Here is a 19083-nt window from a genome sequence, read left to right as displayed (position 1 = left end):
ACTGATTTGCACTGAGATCTGGTGGTATTGTGTTAAACTGTATTACAGTATACTGCAGTTCAGAATGATTACTGATTTGCACTGAGATCTGGTGGTATTGTGTTAAACTGTATTACAGTATACTGCAGTTCAGAATGATTACTGATTTGCACTGAGATCTGGTGGTATTGTGTTAAACTGTATTACAGTATACTGCAGTTCTGAATGATTACTGATTTGCACTGAGATCTGGTGGTATTGTGTTAAACTGTACAGTTTGGAATGATTATTGATTGACTGATAGACCTAGGCTGACTGAGAAATATGTTCGGGTTTGATCTGTGGAAAAGGTGGCAACCCTATTGGTGATAAATTGACCCAGGAGTAGATTTGGCATAACAGCCTTCTGGGAATTTTGCTATTGGTTATCCTTAAATATACTAAAACAGTAATGACACATTTAGTTTATACATTTGAATTGCCTAAATTGCATATTTGTATTCACTTTTTCACACTTTAAATGTTGAAATAATGATAACTTCAGGAAATACTACTACGACGACTACTAATACTAATGTAATACTAATAGGATTGGCAATCAAGGTACAAATTCCATAGCAGATATAAGAAAAAGTTATTCAATGTGCATGCAATACATGCTGGTCTTTATAGCCTGTGTCTAATGGATTGAAATCCACATCCTATTCATTGGAAAACTTTATGAAACACTGGCCATTGTTAATTGAGATACATGGATGATGCTAGTAAGGTATTTTCTTGTAATAATAATAATAATAATAATAATAATAATAATAATAATAAAGCCGGATTGACACCTGCACTAAATAGTACGCACATTCAAAGCATAGGTGGCGTGCTTTCCCACAAACCATCCCAAATTAAATGAAACCTTTTTTGTGTGTGTGCAAACTACATAGTACCTACCTAGAAACGTCACTGTACTGTGGTGGTAGTACAATACTATACCCCGGCGCTGAAATACTGTAATCGATTACCGAGTGTTCGAAGGTTGCTCTCTGTGGTGGTCGATCCGTTTCTCTGAGTTTGAGCAAGTTCCCAGACTAACCTCACTGCTTGCTTGCCTGCGTGCCTGTCTGCCTGCTTTGACGTCGAAGATGGAGGAAGTAAGAGCAGGATTAACTAAAGCAACACACACATTACCTTAAGAGTCCTTGTGTATATAAAATAAACTACCTTGCCGCAATGCATAAATTCAAAGAAAAGGCGATTGGACTGTTGTATCTCCTACCTTGCTAAGGTAAAAGGATGTTTTCTGTTTTAACAACATGAGCCAAACGACACTGTATATTATTAATTATTAGGTTGCTGTCAGTCTGCTTCCCCTAACGCATCACTAAGGGAGACGCGTGTTTGTATACAATGAGACAACGTGAAACGACAGAGAGACGCATACGACTGCAATAAGATAAGGCAGCACCTGTACAATACCGTACCTTTTATTGCGTTGTACCTGACAGCAGTATAGTATCAATGTTGTCATTCTTACAAAAACTATTACATGCAACGACGTCTTAGTAACTACCCCTATCATTATCAAACGAAGCATTGTGCGTGACTGGTGATAGTGATGAATGGCAAGCCATTGTATAAGTAATTGAATAATAAATCAATACTTTTGTACTGTAAATATACTTGCACAGATGAATCCCACCTACATAGTTGAGGAGAGGTATTCTGAATCTTTCTTTTTTTTAATGTTTTAATTCCGGCCAAAACAAGCTAAAGAAGCTGGCTTCAGTTTGAAATACGGACTGATTCTTTTTTGTTTTAAATGTATTTATTTGTCTTGCTCAGATTTCACAGGAACCGGTGGATCAAGTTTTTTTTTTTTTTTTTTTATCGTCTTGTTCCTTTACTATAGCTGCACTGACCTCAGGAAAACTGCTGTGTGTACCATAAAACGGTGCAAAATCAACAAGAAAAAGTTCATGTAGGTATTGATTTTTATCAGTTATTCAAATTGTATGTGTACCTGCATTGCCTTTTTCTTGAAATGTACAGGTGTGCGACTAGTCCTGTGTCTGGCAAGTTACTAAAGGGGTGGTTTAGCTAAATGGAAATGATGTCAACCTTCAATTTATCTGATCAGAGGAAGTAACCAAAACTTTCTGCAGAGGTATTTTCTCTCCGCTATTAACCATTTAGCTGGTTGAAGAGCGCGTTTGTTCCTGTTCGTTCTGACGCAAGCTTTAGCAGTTCTTTTAAGATACTTTTTTTGTTTGTTTGACAAAGTTTTTGAGGAAAAAAAAGGAAGAACAGACCAACTTTCAAAAGATAGCTGATGTAGCTAACTTGACAGTGTGCGCCGTGATAGCAATCTTTCAAATTCATGTTTTGGTATTGTTGAGGGGGCGTTCTGTCATCGTTCCATTTGGTGACTCTTCTACTAAAAAGCGCCTTGCTTTGGAAGCACTTTGGATCCTGAAACCTGTTCGTTTATAAAGCTGGAAGGGAACCCGACCCGACTAGTTTAAATAAACACAAAACGGAACACGTACAATAAGAGGAAAAACTGAGAGAAAGCTGCCGCTTTAACCAGGGAAGTGTTATTTCTGAATTGAAGAACTGAAGCTGTCTTGTAAGTAAAACCGAAATCGCTTTCTAGCTATTGACAGTCAGGTGCAACACATTGTCAAATACAAAGCTGAATTGAGTTTGCTCTGTATATAGCAGGGTAACAAAGACAAAACAAAACAAAAAAAGATTTTCACAAGTATATGCATCAATCGATCTTTATACTTTTTACTATCAATATTTACTATTTTTACTATTTATTTATTTATTTATTTATTTATTTATTTATACTTTTTTAAGTAACATGTAATTGCCATACATATTGTATTATTTATTTATTTATTTATTTATTTATTTATTTAATGCTGTGTCATTAAGACATTGAATACATGTTACAATAGTTTTTTTTTTTTTTTTTTTTTTTTTTTTTTAATCATTCAATTAGCAGTGATGTTGTATTAAAACTATATAATAACTTTTTAAAATGCATCAATGGGGGTGGTGACAACTATTGAGTCTTATTTATGTATGTATTTATGGAATGTCATTTTGACTTGAATATTTACAGTGGAGAACAGTACAGTAGTGTTTACAAGTAAACAATATGTTGTAATATTTACATAGGAACCAATTTAGAAACTTCTTAAACCAGTACACGTAGGCTTGTTATAACAGATATTGGTCTTTTGCAAGGGAAAGAAATAAACCATGTTTTACCATCAATTGAGTTGTCTTTGGCAATTAATAATAGTGCATATTTTGTCTGTGTTTGTAAAAACTGATGCCTAGTGACAAGTATGGCAGTGGCAACACCTCAACAGCAGCCCCCAACTAATGTTCTTGGCTTCTTCAAACTCAGTTATCCTGAATTTTATGGGAATCCCCTTGTTTTCTGATCAGTGCCTGGAGTTTAGGGAACTCAGTGAAATCATTTTTCCCATACAAAGAAATAGATGAGTAAGGTTCAACAGTGCTGTGCTACTTACAAAATCAGTTCTCCATAAAGTTTAAAGCTGGATTAAATAAAGTATTGCATGTATAGAAGTTTTCTACACATTTGTAAAATACTTTTTTCTTGTTGTTTTATTTATGAAAATTTGTGTTTGTAAATTGGAGGGAAATGAAAAGTGATTGCAAATTAAGAGTGTGTATGTTGTGAAGCTGTATTTAATTGACAACTGGGTAATGTAATATTCTCATTCGATTGCATGGACTTGTTTACCTTTGATTCATGTATGCTTCTGTGACTCCTTTTTTAAAAGTCTGTTTTAAAGCTGCTTTGAGTTCTAATCAGATTGGTTTCCAGTATTATTTTGTTGCTTTGGCTTGTGTTACTGTATCTGACATGCTGTAGCCTACATGTTGATGCAACCATATTACTGTAGATGTCATATTGCAGTTGTAATACATCGATTCAGTGCTCACCCTCTTTTTTCACTAAATATTGAAAACAGTGAATTTGTAAAGGTCTCAATACAGTAAAGTACAATACAAGTATTTAATATGTCAAAAGCATGAATTGTTGAATAGTGTAATAAACATATTGTCTGTAAAACAAACACATTTCCTGTGTGCTTACTAAAGTTATTGGTATGAGACATGCATATTTTTAGCCACAGTTAAGTGTAGAATGACCTGAGTTGAGATGGACATTTTATGAGTTTTACATGTATTACATTTTGCTTTTATTTATGCATTTATTTATTTATTACTTATACATGTTTATTCATACAGTGGGGCTTCTGATTTTCCGTGTTTTACCCCAACTTTCATACTCTCCTTTAGGAATTCGGTTGATACATGTTAAGCCATTCGTGTATCTCAATCACAACTGAGAAGCGTGGTATTAGTAAAATTGATTTAATTCATGTTTTGTTTTTTTCTGTGAAACAACTAAATGGGCTTTTAAATTGACCAAGCCTTAATATTTCATTTACAAGCAGAATATACAAACGAGATATGCTGATAAGCGACTAATCTTTATTAAAGCTATAATGAAACATAAAGTATTTGATGCCGGACACACTTTATTACACTTGTTATGCATAACTGTACATTCATAAAGCTGAGTCACTTCTGCTTTGACATCAAAAAGTAAGACTTACAATTTAAAAGCCAATTTAGTTATTTCACAGAATTTTTTTTTTAATTAAATCAATTTTACTATTACCACGCTTCTCAGTTGTGATTGAGAGACACGAATGGCTAATAGGTATCAATTGAATTTTTAAGGAGAGTAAAAAAGTCAGGGTAAGACTGAAACTCAGAAGCCCCACTTAGATAGTACCTCTTTTACATAGCTGTGCTGCAACTGCAGCAATATCAGTTATTAATAAATGAATTAGATTTCACATTACTGAGCATTGGACGTTGCATCAGTAAAGTTAGGTTCAGTTAGAATTCAGCAGACATTCATTTTTTTGTTGTTCAGAATGTGGTGATTTTACATGATCTGAAGGGGGGGGGGTACGGACTCTGGTTTGGGGAGGGGGCAGTGGGGTTTCTGGGCCTGATTTTAAAAGCTCTTAAACTGACTTTGGGTATCTTTTGCCAAAACAAAAAAATATTGTAAAAATCTGATGTTTTACTTAACATTGAAACAGCACATGATCCTCACTGTGGCATAAACTAATTTAAATCAAAAATCACATTTGTCATGTTAACAGTAGGATACTGACAACCAACCATACTAGCCAGTTTCTGAAGGCGTCAAAAACACATTACATGGATTAAGGGGAGTATTTGTTTTGTCTTTGAATTGTCTGACATCCAGTATTCTAATTAATACTTAATTATTAAACGTATTGAACGCAAGTCAATAAATGAATGAATGAATGAATGACATTTTGAAGTTTGTACTACTTCAAATTTTTAATGAAAAAGTTTAATTTAATTTGAAAAACAATGATGCTTTCAAAATCCTTCTTTTTTCCCTCTGTGCCGTTTGCATCTTGTTTATGATCATGCAGTGGGATTAAGGGGGGTGATAACCAGGAGACAAGCTTGTGAGCTTTCTGTACATTGCAATCATAACAACCCCTGACGACGACTGCATGCAGAAATCTATCTTGGCCAAGTTAGACTGTTAGCAAGCAATTATATTGTGTTATTTTTTAAAAACTACAACTGTTAGATGCTTTGTAGTTCAGTTCTATTCACACTACTGTAGCTATATTGAAAGGTTGAGCAAGAAAGTATATCAACAAGGGTTAAATCCTGATATACTTATAAATACTGCTATAAATATATATGTATGTATAAAAAGAGAAAAAAAGTCCTCAATCTTAAAAAATCCCTCATGCAAAACTAGCAACCTTGTTTATGGTATATTTTGCCAAAAATGTAATAAAATTAAATATGTAGGAGGGACAGGTACAACATTATGCAAACGCATACAGAATCACCTATCAAACATAAGAAATACACAAGTAAATGAACCAGTGGTTCAGCTCTTTACAAAGAACAAGCAGAAAATGAATGACCTAAAGTTCGTAGTTTTAGAAAAAAATTAAATTAGACAATGTACAACATAGAAGAAGGTTTAAACAGAAAGGAATAGTAGATCATTACATCATCAACTACAGTATGTTGGTGAATGACATCACAATCACATTAATAGAGTTAAATATAAATAAATGAGTGTGGTTGCCATGACATCCAAAGCCTATAAATACTTCCACTGTTTGTTTTCCCTTGACAAAGGTATGTTAAACATACCGAAACGTTCGGAATTTGGCTCTTTTGAGCAATATATATATATATATATATATATATATATATATATATATATATATATATATATATATATATATATATATATACACACACATTCCAGGGCTTGTAATGGAACGTGAAACAAGCAATGTGATTGGTCGAGCAAGGTTCCAGCTGTCCGTGTATTGGATGGATATGGACAGTTGGAGCCTTGTCACATATTCTAAATCACTACACTGCCTCACAGAATTTAAACTAAGTATCTGTAGCCAGCTTGCTTACACTCACTTACAGATGTACAGCAGTAACTATATAACTATGAGTGACCAATTACCTGCAAAAAATCCTAAAGTAGTGAGTAGACATGCCGATTTGGATGAAGAACAATTAAATGAACTGGAAGATAGCAAAACAGAAAAAAATAAATAATAATAATTTAAAAAATCGCTGTCTTTATGCTCACTCACCCTGACTTGTATTTTTAGCGGTTTGTAAACGCCAAACAAAAACACAGAAAGAAACTTGTGTACATTATCCACCCCTCTCTGACACAGATCTTGAACAAATTACTGAAAACCGAGACGTCGTTGAATTTATTTTTATTCCTCATGGCAATGTGCTCACTATCAAAAAAATTAATTACTTTCTTTTCTGTTTTAATTGAATTAATTTACTCATCTTAACTTAATGTGTAGTTCAAAGTTATGCATGGGACTACTTTATTTGGCGTAAGGATATTTAATAAAAAACACTAATAATTTTTTGCCTTAAACATCTCATCGCCCCAAGGCGTCTGTATATTCGACGTATACGGACGCCCAGCCGGGCCTTATTGCATATATATATATATATATATATATATATATATATATATATATATATATATATATATGATTAGAAAGTAAGTTTTTAATCACATCAACTCACCATGCACCTTTCTAATCACCTTGTGTATGTGTGTGTATATATTCAGATACAAAAATCAGATGTTCATATTCGCTAAAAATGACAAAAATACCTTGCACTTATTTACCACCTCACCAGGTTGTGCGACAGTTTCAAAAATGGCAAATGAAAAACAGCTTAATATATAAAAAAAACAAAGGATCAACACATTTAACTTTAAACACTTCAAATAAAACAAATGTGGAAAAGGCGTTGTAAAGTGAAGGGCAAAAAAAGCTCACCGCTTTGGTTCTCGTTTATTATATTCCACATAACAGAAAGTCGCAACAAAAAATATATAATATATAAAATGTAAATAAAAGTCACTACACAACATTTCCAGAAAGCTGGGCACTGTAAAGCGAGGCATTTCAGAATGACGTGCTTGCCTTTTTTCTGTCCCATGAGATTCTGGCTCGCTCTAAAGCAGCACAACACTTTTTTGTCCCAGATGGCTTTCCATAGAGATCACTATGCGTGCGCGCGCATAATCTGGTTTGTTTACTTTTTGCTGTGTAAAACATTTAAATCGAGGCTCAAAAGCTGCTGTGTTGATCCTGTGTTTTGTTTTATTAATCTTGCATATCACACTGAGCTCTTTTTCATTTACCATTTTTGAAACTGTCGCGCAACGTCTGGTGAGACAGTAAATAAGTGCAAGGTATTTTTATCATTTCAAGCGAATACGAACATCTGATTTATGTATCCGAATACATGTCAAAAAATATTTGTTCCAATATTCCGATATTTGTCCCAGAATTTTTATATATATATATATATATATATATATATATATATATATATATATATATATCAAAGAGCCAGTTACCCAACGTTTTGATATGTTGTACATATCTTTCTCAAGGGAGCATGTGTTTGAATCAAAACATTGGAGGTATTTATGACAACTACTTGTTATTGTTTATATTTAAATCTGTGATTTATTCTATATTTTCATGCAATGCTGGCTCTGAGGATCAGCCTTGATTTGACCTCCCCAGCCCATCAGCATGCACAACTTTTGAATGAATTTTGTTTATTTATTTATTTAAATGTTATATGTTTACTGGAGTTAATTTAGTTCATTCTTTTCTGTTGAGTCCCGCTGGCATAATCGTGTTCAGTCTATTTATCCATTTACTTTCTTTTATTCTTCTATATGTCGCATTGTCTAATTTTAGCTGTTCTAATACTACAAACTTTACATCATTTATGTCAAGTCCTTGACTGGTGAAGTGCTGTACTATTGGTTCATTCATTTTCTTATTTCTAATTCATGAAAGGTGGTTCTGAATTATTTTATATAAAGTTGTTCCAGTCTCTCCAACATATTTTATTTCATCACATTTTTCACAGGCTATTCCATAAACAACATTACTATTTTTACAGTAGATATTAGTTTTTTAGTGGATATGTGGTGTTCTTATGTTTAATTATATTTTTACTTTTGTCCATGTATTTACACACTTTACATGTACTAGTGCAAGTATTTGTAGAACCTATTCTGTCAATTATTCTTTATGTTTACTGTGAACTAAAATATCACCTAAATTAGCTTCTCTTTTGAATGCTACAACTGGGGCCTTAAGAAATACTTTTTTCAATTTTTCTGAATTATGTAGAATCCGCAAGTGTTTCCAAACTAACTTAGAAATATTAGGCAAAAGTTTAGAGTAAGTCATTACTAATGGGACTCTTTTGACCTTTTTATCTCTATTTTTATAATCTAGTAGATCATCTCTTTTTAGTTTATCCACTTTTCTTAACTCCGTCTCTATAATTCTTTCTTTGTATCCTCTTTTTTTAAGATTTGTTTTTAATACATTTCTTTGTTTTACATAGTCACTTTCTTTTGAGCATATTCTTCGTATTCTTATTCCTAGACCCTTTGGGATTGCCCTTTTAGTGTGTATCGGATGTGCAGAGGACATGCTGCATGTCAGTAGGTTTACAGAAGAGGTCAGTCTCAATTGAACCTTCTTCAAGTTTTACTATGGTATCTAAAAATCATATTTCTTTTCTTGTCTGTTTAATGTGCCATTTTATGAAACTGGAAAAGAGATTCTTCTCCATATGTCCAAACCCCAAAAATATCATCTACAACCTGAATGTATTTTAAAGGTTCTCTTTCCGATTTTCTAAGTAATTGTTCTTCCCATTTCCCCATGTATTTACTAGCAAAATGCATTCCTAATTTAGATACTATTGCTGTACCATCATTTTGTTTGTAATTCTTATCAACAAATGTAAAATAACTGTTTTCTAAAACTACGCTGATCATGTTCAGCACCTCATGATCCTCAAGGTACAAGGATTTTACAACCATGCAAAAAAAGGTATTCGCTGGAAGGTTGTGCTTTAGTGATTCAAGTTTTTTTAAAAATTGTGTTGTATCCTTAACATAGCTTGGTAATTTCTCAACGTGTGACCTATATATATATATATATATATATATATATATATATATATATATATATATATATAGTTTGAGAAAAAGTTTTGTTTTGTTTTTTATCAATTTCTTAAAGCACTGTTTTTTTATTTTCAGCCGATGAAGGACTTGTAGTCTGAAACATCCTGATAATTATAATCAATTATTCTACCTTTTTAAGTACCTGAAATATCCTTTTCTATTTTTTTCTTTTTTCATATTATATATATATGATTTGACCAAGTAAAAAGGACACATTGCAAGGCTTAACAAGTCCAGCTTGCCTGTTTGGATTTTTGTAACTCCAAAACTCAAATTAACTTAATTAAAAAAAAACAAAAATACATGTGTTATTGGGACCAGGTGGTGTTCCATTTAACTTACTTATAGACTTCTGGGTAATCAGAAGTGAACTGTAATCGAAATGGCATCCTGATGCGGCCGGGCGTGAAGTAAATATTGTTTTGTCTTCCGGTTTGGAAGTTGACGCACTAACGGAATATAAGCTTAACCTGTCTCTGACTTTAGGTGGAAACTGCACACTAAACCTAGCAACTTGTGGAAAGAATTGTTTCTTTACAACTCAAAGCAGTGTTTTCGGAGCCTTTCGTTTGTGCAATATTTGTTCGTCTGTTGACATGCTTTTTCTTGCAGTGACACCATTTACAGTATGTTACTCAAAGGAAGCCTTGGAAATATATAATTTGTGCTGATATCATACTTTTGCTTGTCTTTCTGCAGTCTTTACACTTGCTGTAACCCTTATCCGGTCCACACTGTGTTAAATACAGCTGTATATGAAATGAAAGTATTTCTATTTTAAAGAACATACATGGAGTCAGCCCCCTTGCAATTTCAACATTCACCAGCCATATCACACCTCACAACAAAATCCCTTTTTTTTAACTGGGATTGCCAACAAAAGCAGTGAGCCAGCAAGCACACCCAACAATAAAACTAAAACTAGATATACCAGTTTGAAACAGGGGTACTTGTTGTACGAATCTTATGTGCATTTTAACCCTTTATAAATATATGTATTTTAGACATCTTACAGTGTTTACAAGGAGCTGCTTTAGCTCAAATCATACATTCCTTGCTGAAAAATCTAGCGACTGCTGATAAGGAGCTAGGATTGTGAGCACCACATTTACCGGTTTCCCAGCTGCTGTATTTAACATCAGGACACGTTTATAGCAATTAGATACATATGCAAGTGTGTACTGTACAGCTATCACTTGACATAAGAATTTTTCAATAGGGGGACGTATTTTTTTTTGTTAGTTTTTTTTCTTGAACCAGCATAACTAGATCTTCAACAGCTATTACTCAACTTGCATGACCAGCTGAAAACCAGACAACTGCCAGATAAATCAAGCCTGGAATTCCCAACAGCTTGGATATGTATGCGAAAAAGAGAAAAAAAAACATTGCACCAGGTCACTGCATAAAAACACACATCAACGAGAGTGTCTTGGCAAATCTGTGGATGCCAGGAATGCCAATAATAATAGTAAGGAAATGTATTAAAACAAGCACTGGTTAATGATTGATTTTTGTAGCTGAGCAGATGCCAAAAGATGAAACCAAACTGTATTGCCTTTAACAGTGAAGTCTAATAGTGGTGATTGTTCTCTGCACTCTGAAATGTATCCAGTTCTGGATTATGTGAAATCTACTGTTGTAATCTCCAAAACTGCAAAAAGACAGATTATTAACTGCCATTATCATTGGCTCTGTACATTTTTGTTTTATCTGGCTTTAGCTACAGTGTATGGTTATCGTTATAAAGTGGCCACGCCCCGAGTACATGTAAAACTCATCTTGCGTAACACCCTGTACTGTTCTGTTTAATAGAGCTGGCTCAACAATTGATGGAGGCCTATCAAGTGTCACCTTTCTACAGCTGTCATCTTCCTCTGTCAATCACTAGTCAACTGCGGTCTGAGACACAAAAGTCTGGTACATTGGGTCGCTAAGGTGTGAAATGCAGTGTTCAAAGGTTTGCTCTAGTTTTGTTATTTAAGCCACCTTGGAAAGGATCTGAAATTGTGAGGATTTTAATACAAACCTGATTGAATTGAATAATCAATAGAAATTGGCAGCATGAGCTCACCAGAATTCTGCTCTTTATATCTTTCTAAAGGAACCTATGAAATGTCATGCTTGAACATGTCTTCTTTCAGTCATTTATAGGGAATACGTTTGCTGCCAAGTGAGTTGTCTGACAGTAAGTGACAGGTTTGGATAGCAGTGATAGTCTTACTGTCCCCTACTAGTACAGTAAGTGCTTTAATACTTCAACAAAATGACAAAGTTGTTAGTATAGGCATCTCTTTTGCCTGCTGCCAAACCTCCTTGAATTCGTATCCCATCGTGTATCAAGTAAAGAGCAAAGTGGAGTTGTGTCAGTATTTTTCTGGGAAATGTACTTGGAACACAACAGTGGAAAGCAAACACCAATTGAATTAGGTTAATTTTACACCATTTGGCAATAACTGCCAGCATTGCTGTTGTCAATAGCCTTTCACAGTCCCAGAAACAAAAAGAAAAATAGCGTGCACATCTCGTTTGTGATGTGATTTGGGTGTTATGCAGTTGTAGATGGCGGTTATTTCTGAAGTCGTGAAACAGTGAGAAGGACTATGAGATTCTACTTGTGAGGGAGATGGTTGTCCTTGCAGGAAAACAGGATTTGGAAACCTAATGCAACTCCGTGAGGCAGTGGGTTCCATGTTTTTGATACTTCTCCTAAAGCAAAACAACATTAATACACTGCAGCAAGCTGCACAAGCATAGGCACGTGTTTACAAGCATGGATTACTTCAGCATGCAATGCTTTAACAATATTAGGAATAGATGTTGTTGAAATGCTTTGTAACTGTTCGGATCCTGTACGTGGAAATGGGCTTAGTTGTTAAAGCATCTTAAGGTGTCTTAAGGTGCTGTCTGAGATGCCCTCATGGAGCACTGGTTGGGAGACTCTTTCCTAGAGTTACTGTACAGTATGTCATTGGGGTACCATTATTAATACCAGTGTACATCCCTAATGAAACCATAGCAGAACTACTGACAAAGACCACATGACAACTTAAATCAGCACAACTTTAGAATAGCAAGAAATGAAAAAAAGAATTAACTAATCAGGTGTTTCGCTTTGATTTTTACAGCCCTGCCCCCTGACTATGGAAACAGAGGCTACAGATGGCTATCTTGCTAGTAAGTTGTAAATTTAATAATGTATTACAGTAAAACCTTCTTACCAGCCAGTCAACCTCAGAACTGATTTTTTTTTTTTTTTTTTTAATTAATGAGATATGTGTCTTGAAAAAGTGTAGCACCCAAATGTCCAATACCTTTGGCTACCATTTAATTCAGGTCACTCTGTATTATTATTATTATTATTATTATTATTATTATTATTATTATTATTATTATATGTAGTAGTATTAGTCGTTTCTTATACAGTAGTTCCCCCCCCCCCCCCAACACTTTTCCCCCCCCAACACATTACTAAACGTTCACCTTCTCATTTTAAAACAGCATTGTTTCAGGATAAAGCACAGTTACTTATTTGTTAAGGTTACTGACCTGGTAAAACAGTATTTGTGATTATGATTTAGAAAGTAAATATGCCATGTGGTTCAGTATATTTGTACTTACAGTAATTTAATTTTCACAATGTTTTGAGAGAATAAAATATGCCAAAATTATACTTTTAATCTTATGATTCAGATTGTATGCAAGTAATTCTTAATTCTGATTTAAAAATATATTTGTTATTATAATTATTTTTTTATGAAAGACATATAAAACCATTACTCTATATTAATGAAAAGAAGTGCGCCAAGTGCCAAATAATATTCAGATATTTTTCATTTCCTGTGTGCACTGTATATTTTTACTTCATAGCAGGACATAACACCTCTTTTTGGTGCACATTTTTTTGATGTTCAAAATAAGATGTTTTTCAGAGTGGATGTCAGATAACTCTAGTGGTAGTATTTTTGGCACCACAGAAGTATAACTTTTAACAGCAATTTCTTTTAACAGAAATAAACACAAAAGTACACCCCTTAAAAAAAATATAAAATATAAAATACATTATTAGAGGTGTGGTGCTATTTATTCAAAATAGATGGTTAGAGTTCCTAAACCTCACATATCATGGTAAGCACCATCTTAGTATTTAGCTGTCATTAGCTTGCATGGACTGAAACCTAGGTTTCTGGTTTCTGCCTTACATAATCCACTATACACTGACTTGTCTTTGTGGGTTAAGTCAGCAAGTCTGCCATTCGGAGCACAACCAGACTAATACAATTTTGTCTTCAATTACTCTTGCAAATTTACTATATTTCACAGATTATTACCTACATGGTCTTATTTCTGTTCTCAACATATACATACACAGTGCACGGTGACTATTGATGAATCCCAGTTTAATATATTTCAGTAAGGTCTGCGCCTTGCTTGCCATTGCTGTTTATCTTTGCTAAGGTATAAACAAAACTTGTTTAATCAGATAATGAATGGCCCTTGGCCTTGATGCATAAAACAACAAATAAACAAATTTATGTGGGGCTTTCCAATTTGGGATTTTAAGCATCTATAATGCTTTCTTATCAAAGCAGCGGTCGGAAGGGAAACTGACCAGTAACACAGCAAGGTTGTTAAACGCAGGTGGCTTTCACAATGAGATGCCGTGGGTGCTGCCCCCCGGCAGGGCTGACTCAGCCTGGTCAGGGGTGAGTGATTAAGGAAGGACAGCCGCTGAGTGGAGGGGAATCCTCGTGGCAAAGAAATAACCCCTGGAGAGAAGCCAGGCATAAATGACCAGCTGCTTGAACCCACTGAATCAAGGCATGTACTGTATCAGGGAGAGAATAAGACTCCTGCTTTATAGCAGTTTTACCCATTACAGGTTTTACTATGAGCTTGATTAGCCACATCATATAGGTAACAAGCTTGAGTGTGTCATTAAACTCATACTAAAACCAGGAATGGACTACTTTGCAGTGGGAGCTGCCATGTTGCTTGTTTGCAAAAAAGAGCCCGGTTTGAATAATTGCAACTTCTCAAGAAGGTGTGATTTACTATGCTGTTAAAGTGTATTAACACAATACTACACACAACATATTGTTAGAATGGACTAGCTTTTGCCTGCAGCCAGGCCAGTACTGTATTTGGGAGGGACATCTCCAAGGAACAGCTTTGTGTTGCAGAAAGTTGTGTTGGTTGGCTGTCTTTGGTAGGAAGCTCATTTGTTTACTCTTCTGGGCCAGAATGTGGTGAATGCTCCAGCATGAGGCATTAAACCTGTCTTCTATTGTGTGAGGTTCTGAAGGATCCCATTGCAGTGATGCAGTGATGAAGACCCTGGTGGTCAATGGCCAAGGCTGAATATATATATATATATATATATATATATATATATATATATATATTAATCAAATCCAAATAAGCAAACCAAATCAATTTGCACTGAAAGACCCCCCCAAAAAATAAGAATATAGTTAAAATGAGACAATCCTTTAATCTGATTTAGCAACAGACTGAAAGAGGGCTTCACAAGGGGCATTAACGTGTATGCCTGTGCAACCAGTTGGTCCCTGAACACTGTGGCTGCATTGTCAAAAGTGTTCTTCGGGACAGTCTCCCGTGTGTTCCTAGAATGGCATTGTTTGCAGAAAACCACCGCCATAAAAGCACAACTGTGTCAGCTAGTGAGTCATGACGGGTAAACTCTGCAGACCTGTTGTGGCAACAGACGTGCTGCAGTGGCCAAAATCATAGAAGTCAACATTGGACAGACACGCCAGCTGAAGCAAGGTGCTGGGAGTTACGTGGTCCTACCCACTATTAAGGCCATTCTGTATTTTTGTCTGCCGGTCTTTATAGTTTCACTCAACTAAAAGTGAATTGAACTGGGTCCTGAGTACAGTAAGGCAGCTGAAAGTGTTTTTTTTTTTAATACAAAATGAAGAGCTACATTTTTGTAAGATGAGATAAAGCCACTCTTTTTCTTTCCTAGTGAGTTATCTAATTTGGCTCCAGTGAGATTTCCTAGTGATACCATAAGACTGGTACGGTACCAGGTGCAGAACGCTTGCTCCTGAATCCACACTGACTTTCTTTTAATGCCAGCAGAGGCAGCACCAGAGCACTGATATGTAGCTGGTGCAAAAACAGCGGTCTTAATGTTGTAAGAAAAGGAGGAAATATTGAGCCATGTCTAATCCTTGATTACGTTGATACTGCAACACTGTCCACAGAAAACATACAATTGTGTTGCTTTTTATATCTCTCTTTGCTGGTGCTGCTGTGGAGTATAAGAGCAGATTGGAAGGATGCCACATGTACTTGGAGACTTGGTGTAGTTCACTGGTGCAGTTCAGTGTTTCTACTGTCTCAATTTTCCCTACTGAAAACTAGAATGTGCATCCCTGCATTGGCCTGTGCTGAGAGCCATTCAGTAACATCAGGGAAAGAGCCACTTGGCATGACTCAAATTCAGAGGTTCTGAATCATGGTTTTCATATCACTAATTATGTCCTTTACAAACCCACCTCTTAGGCTTCGCCTAGAGTTCACAGTTAAAACTCAGAGTTTTACACCCACTGTTAAACAGAGTGGGGCGAATCTTTACTTTTTTTTTTATAAGAAGTCAAACTCACAGACAGTAATTCATTTTTTCTGTATTCAGAATTCTGAAACAGCCATAGGGGAGATCACACGGATTACACGGATTACACGGATTACACGGAAAACATTTCAGTGGCACGGCACATACAGTACACTGTACATGCACATACATACAGTACATTCTACAGCAACAATACAATGACTACATTTTTTACTTTTTGCCAGATAAGATAAAAATAAACTACACATTTTCAGCATTTGTCTGTCAATAAAACTATTTTACAGTTAAGATGAATTACATATATGAATAAACACTGCATCAATCTCTGATCAGATACCCTGTATTTAGTGCATTTAAAAAGGTGACAAACCCCAATACTGATTTAATTAACCAGCATATGTACTGTTGATCACATTAGATCTGACTCCAACAATCCTAAAGTTATTTACTGCATATATCTAATGTAAACCATCAGTACAGCACATACCTGTCAGGCTGAATTACTTGCAAGTGCAGTCAGTGTCTTAGATGGTAGGAACAGAACTTAAGTTTCTTGTGTCCAGGTATAAAACTGGACCATATGAATTAAGTAACATCAATTTTCAAAACATTTTGGGGTTTATAGCATTTCAAGTACTGCACCAGTGACTTCAATTAATATTTTAATTGCTGTTCAAATGGTTTATACTATGGTACAGTGCTTGAGTGTGTATGTGTGCTTGTGTTTCTTCTTTCAACAACTACTACATGTTTTAATAATATGATAAAGTGTTTTTTTAGGCCCGTCTTTCACAACCCAGCACATTTCTCTTTTCTTTGTGTAAGAATGTTAGCTTAGAATTGGATTTCACCACAAGGGGAATTTTGTTGGGAGAAAAATTAACACATATTTTAATGAGGATTTCACCACAAGGGGAGTTTGTTTTAATTAACACATATTTTAATGAGGATGCAAGATGCAAATGTGTTGGTTGTAGCTGAACAGATAAACTGTGGTGCCGGAAGTTAAAAAAACAACAACAAAAAAAAAAAACCATACAGAAAAGCACGTTTGCTATTGATGATGGGTTGAAACTTGAACACACTCGTACGTGTTGTGTGTGTGGTTGTCTCTTATTGTACGAGCTAACTTGTGAACTACAAAAAAGTCTTTAAGAGTATCAAGTCAAATTAGTACTCTTGATAAAGATCTCTGCATATGTGATCCAGCTGATTGGCTGTCTGATTGCGTTTATAAATGTGTTTGTTGACTGATGGTCTGGTTCCATGCACCTGAAGGTGGGCCGTATACATTGTAACAGGTTGACATCCAGTAGAATGAAAGACTGTATGTCAGAGTTTTCGGGGATACAGCTGCTTGAAGCAGGAATTAGACAGGATTTAGCAAGTTAGCACAGGCAGGGAGGTTCTATTATTGTTTGTCCACGGCTGTCAGTTTTTGCCATGGCGATGAAACCGATTGCACTTATATCTGTCAGGGTCATCCCCAAGGCTTGAAAGCCACAATTCATAGTAACATGTCCCCTAAGGCAACATACCAAGATCCAACAATATCCACTCCATGATATACTGAGCAATCTGGAGATTTCCAATGCTACAGCAACCCCAGGAAAGCCTGCATTTATTTCAACAATCAAACACAAGTGTTCCCCAAAATCTTGCTTTGAACAAACAAGTTTTATTTATAGAGTTTGACACAATGGAGCTTCTAAGGTGCTCGCTGCACAGAAGGCAAAGGCTGAATCGTTGTGCAATCAGTGATAACCCTGCTTACAGTACCTTAGCATTTACTGTACATTAGCACCATAGCTGTGCATGTCAGGACGACACAGAATCAACCCATGAGCCTGCATGGTTTTACCACCAGTAATAGAATTGATGGAATAGAATTGATCTCCAAAACTATGGGATTTCCCAGTCATACCTGCTGTCTTTTTTATGGCAGTTTATGGATTACGTCTTGTAATGTCAACCCCGGTGAGGATTAATCTGCAGTCTTATCAATTTGACTGGTCTGGTAATTTGATAAGAGCTCTGGGAATGTAGAAGCCTCTTGCCATGTTCCCAGTGGATATTGGACACCAGGGATCTAATTATGTGCTGTGATTTATACACCCTTAATTACAGAAAAACTTCCAGAGTGTTTATTTACTTTTATTATTATTATTATTATTATTATTTATTTCTTAGCAGACGCCCTTATCCAGGGCGACTTACAATCGTAAGCAAATACATTTCAAGTGTTACAATACAAGTAATACAATGAGAGCAAGAAATACAATAACTTTTGTTCAAGTGTGACAAACCACAATTCAATAATACAGCAGATAAGTGATAGTTACACCAGGATATGATTAAATAGTGATAGTTACATCAGGATGTGATTAAATACAAAGTACTACAGGTTAAACACTTGGCAGATTACAGTATTCTGAATTACAGGATTAAATGCAGTAAAATAGGGGGCAGATAAGAGCAAAATAAAGCACATTTACATGAAGGGTGACAGTGTCCCAGGATACAAACAGAGGAGTTCTACAGGTGCTGTTTGAAGAGGTGAGTTTTAAGGAGGCGCCGGAATGTGGTCAGGGACTGGGCTCACAGGGATAATGCTGTACACTGTTAAAGTCACAGCCCATCTCCTTTACAGGTGTGTCCCATAGGACACTCAGGCTTGCTACATCATCCAGGATTTTATATTAAACATTTTTTTACTCAAGTGTGCAATTTACACACTGGTACCGTGCGTCCACCTCAGATGTTTCTTTTTTGTTTTTAAGCAAAATAACGTGTCAGGTTTATTTTCCTTTCA

General features: G+C 35.3%; 1 protein-coding gene across 4 annotated transcripts in view; it reads left to right on the top strand.

Moving 5' to 3' along the window:
- Positions 1-1005: 1005 nt before the first annotated feature.
- Positions 1006-19083, top strand: part of LOC117410817 (zinc finger protein Helios) — a 50394-nt gene continuing 32316 nt past the window's right edge. For 2 of the 4 annotated variants that reach the window (XM_059032558.1, XM_059032554.1), the window contains exons 1-2: positions 1970-2599; positions 12796-12844. In XM_059032558.1, the coding sequence (XP_058888541.1) occupies positions 12811-12844 (34 nt within the window). In that variant the 5' untranslated portion in view covers positions 1970-2599; positions 12796-12810. The other 2 variants (XM_059032557.1, XM_059032555.1) reach the window with 2 other exon arrangements.

This window comes from Acipenser ruthenus, chromosome 10 (genome assembly GCF_902713425.1).
Source record: "Acipenser ruthenus chromosome 10, fAciRut3.2 maternal haplotype, whole genome shotgun sequence".
NCBI classification, from domain to species: domain Eukaryota; kingdom Metazoa; phylum Chordata; class Actinopteri; order Acipenseriformes; family Acipenseridae; genus Acipenser; species Acipenser ruthenus.
Note: the sequence above shows the minus strand (reverse complement) of the source record. Positions and strands in the feature narration are given on the sequence as shown.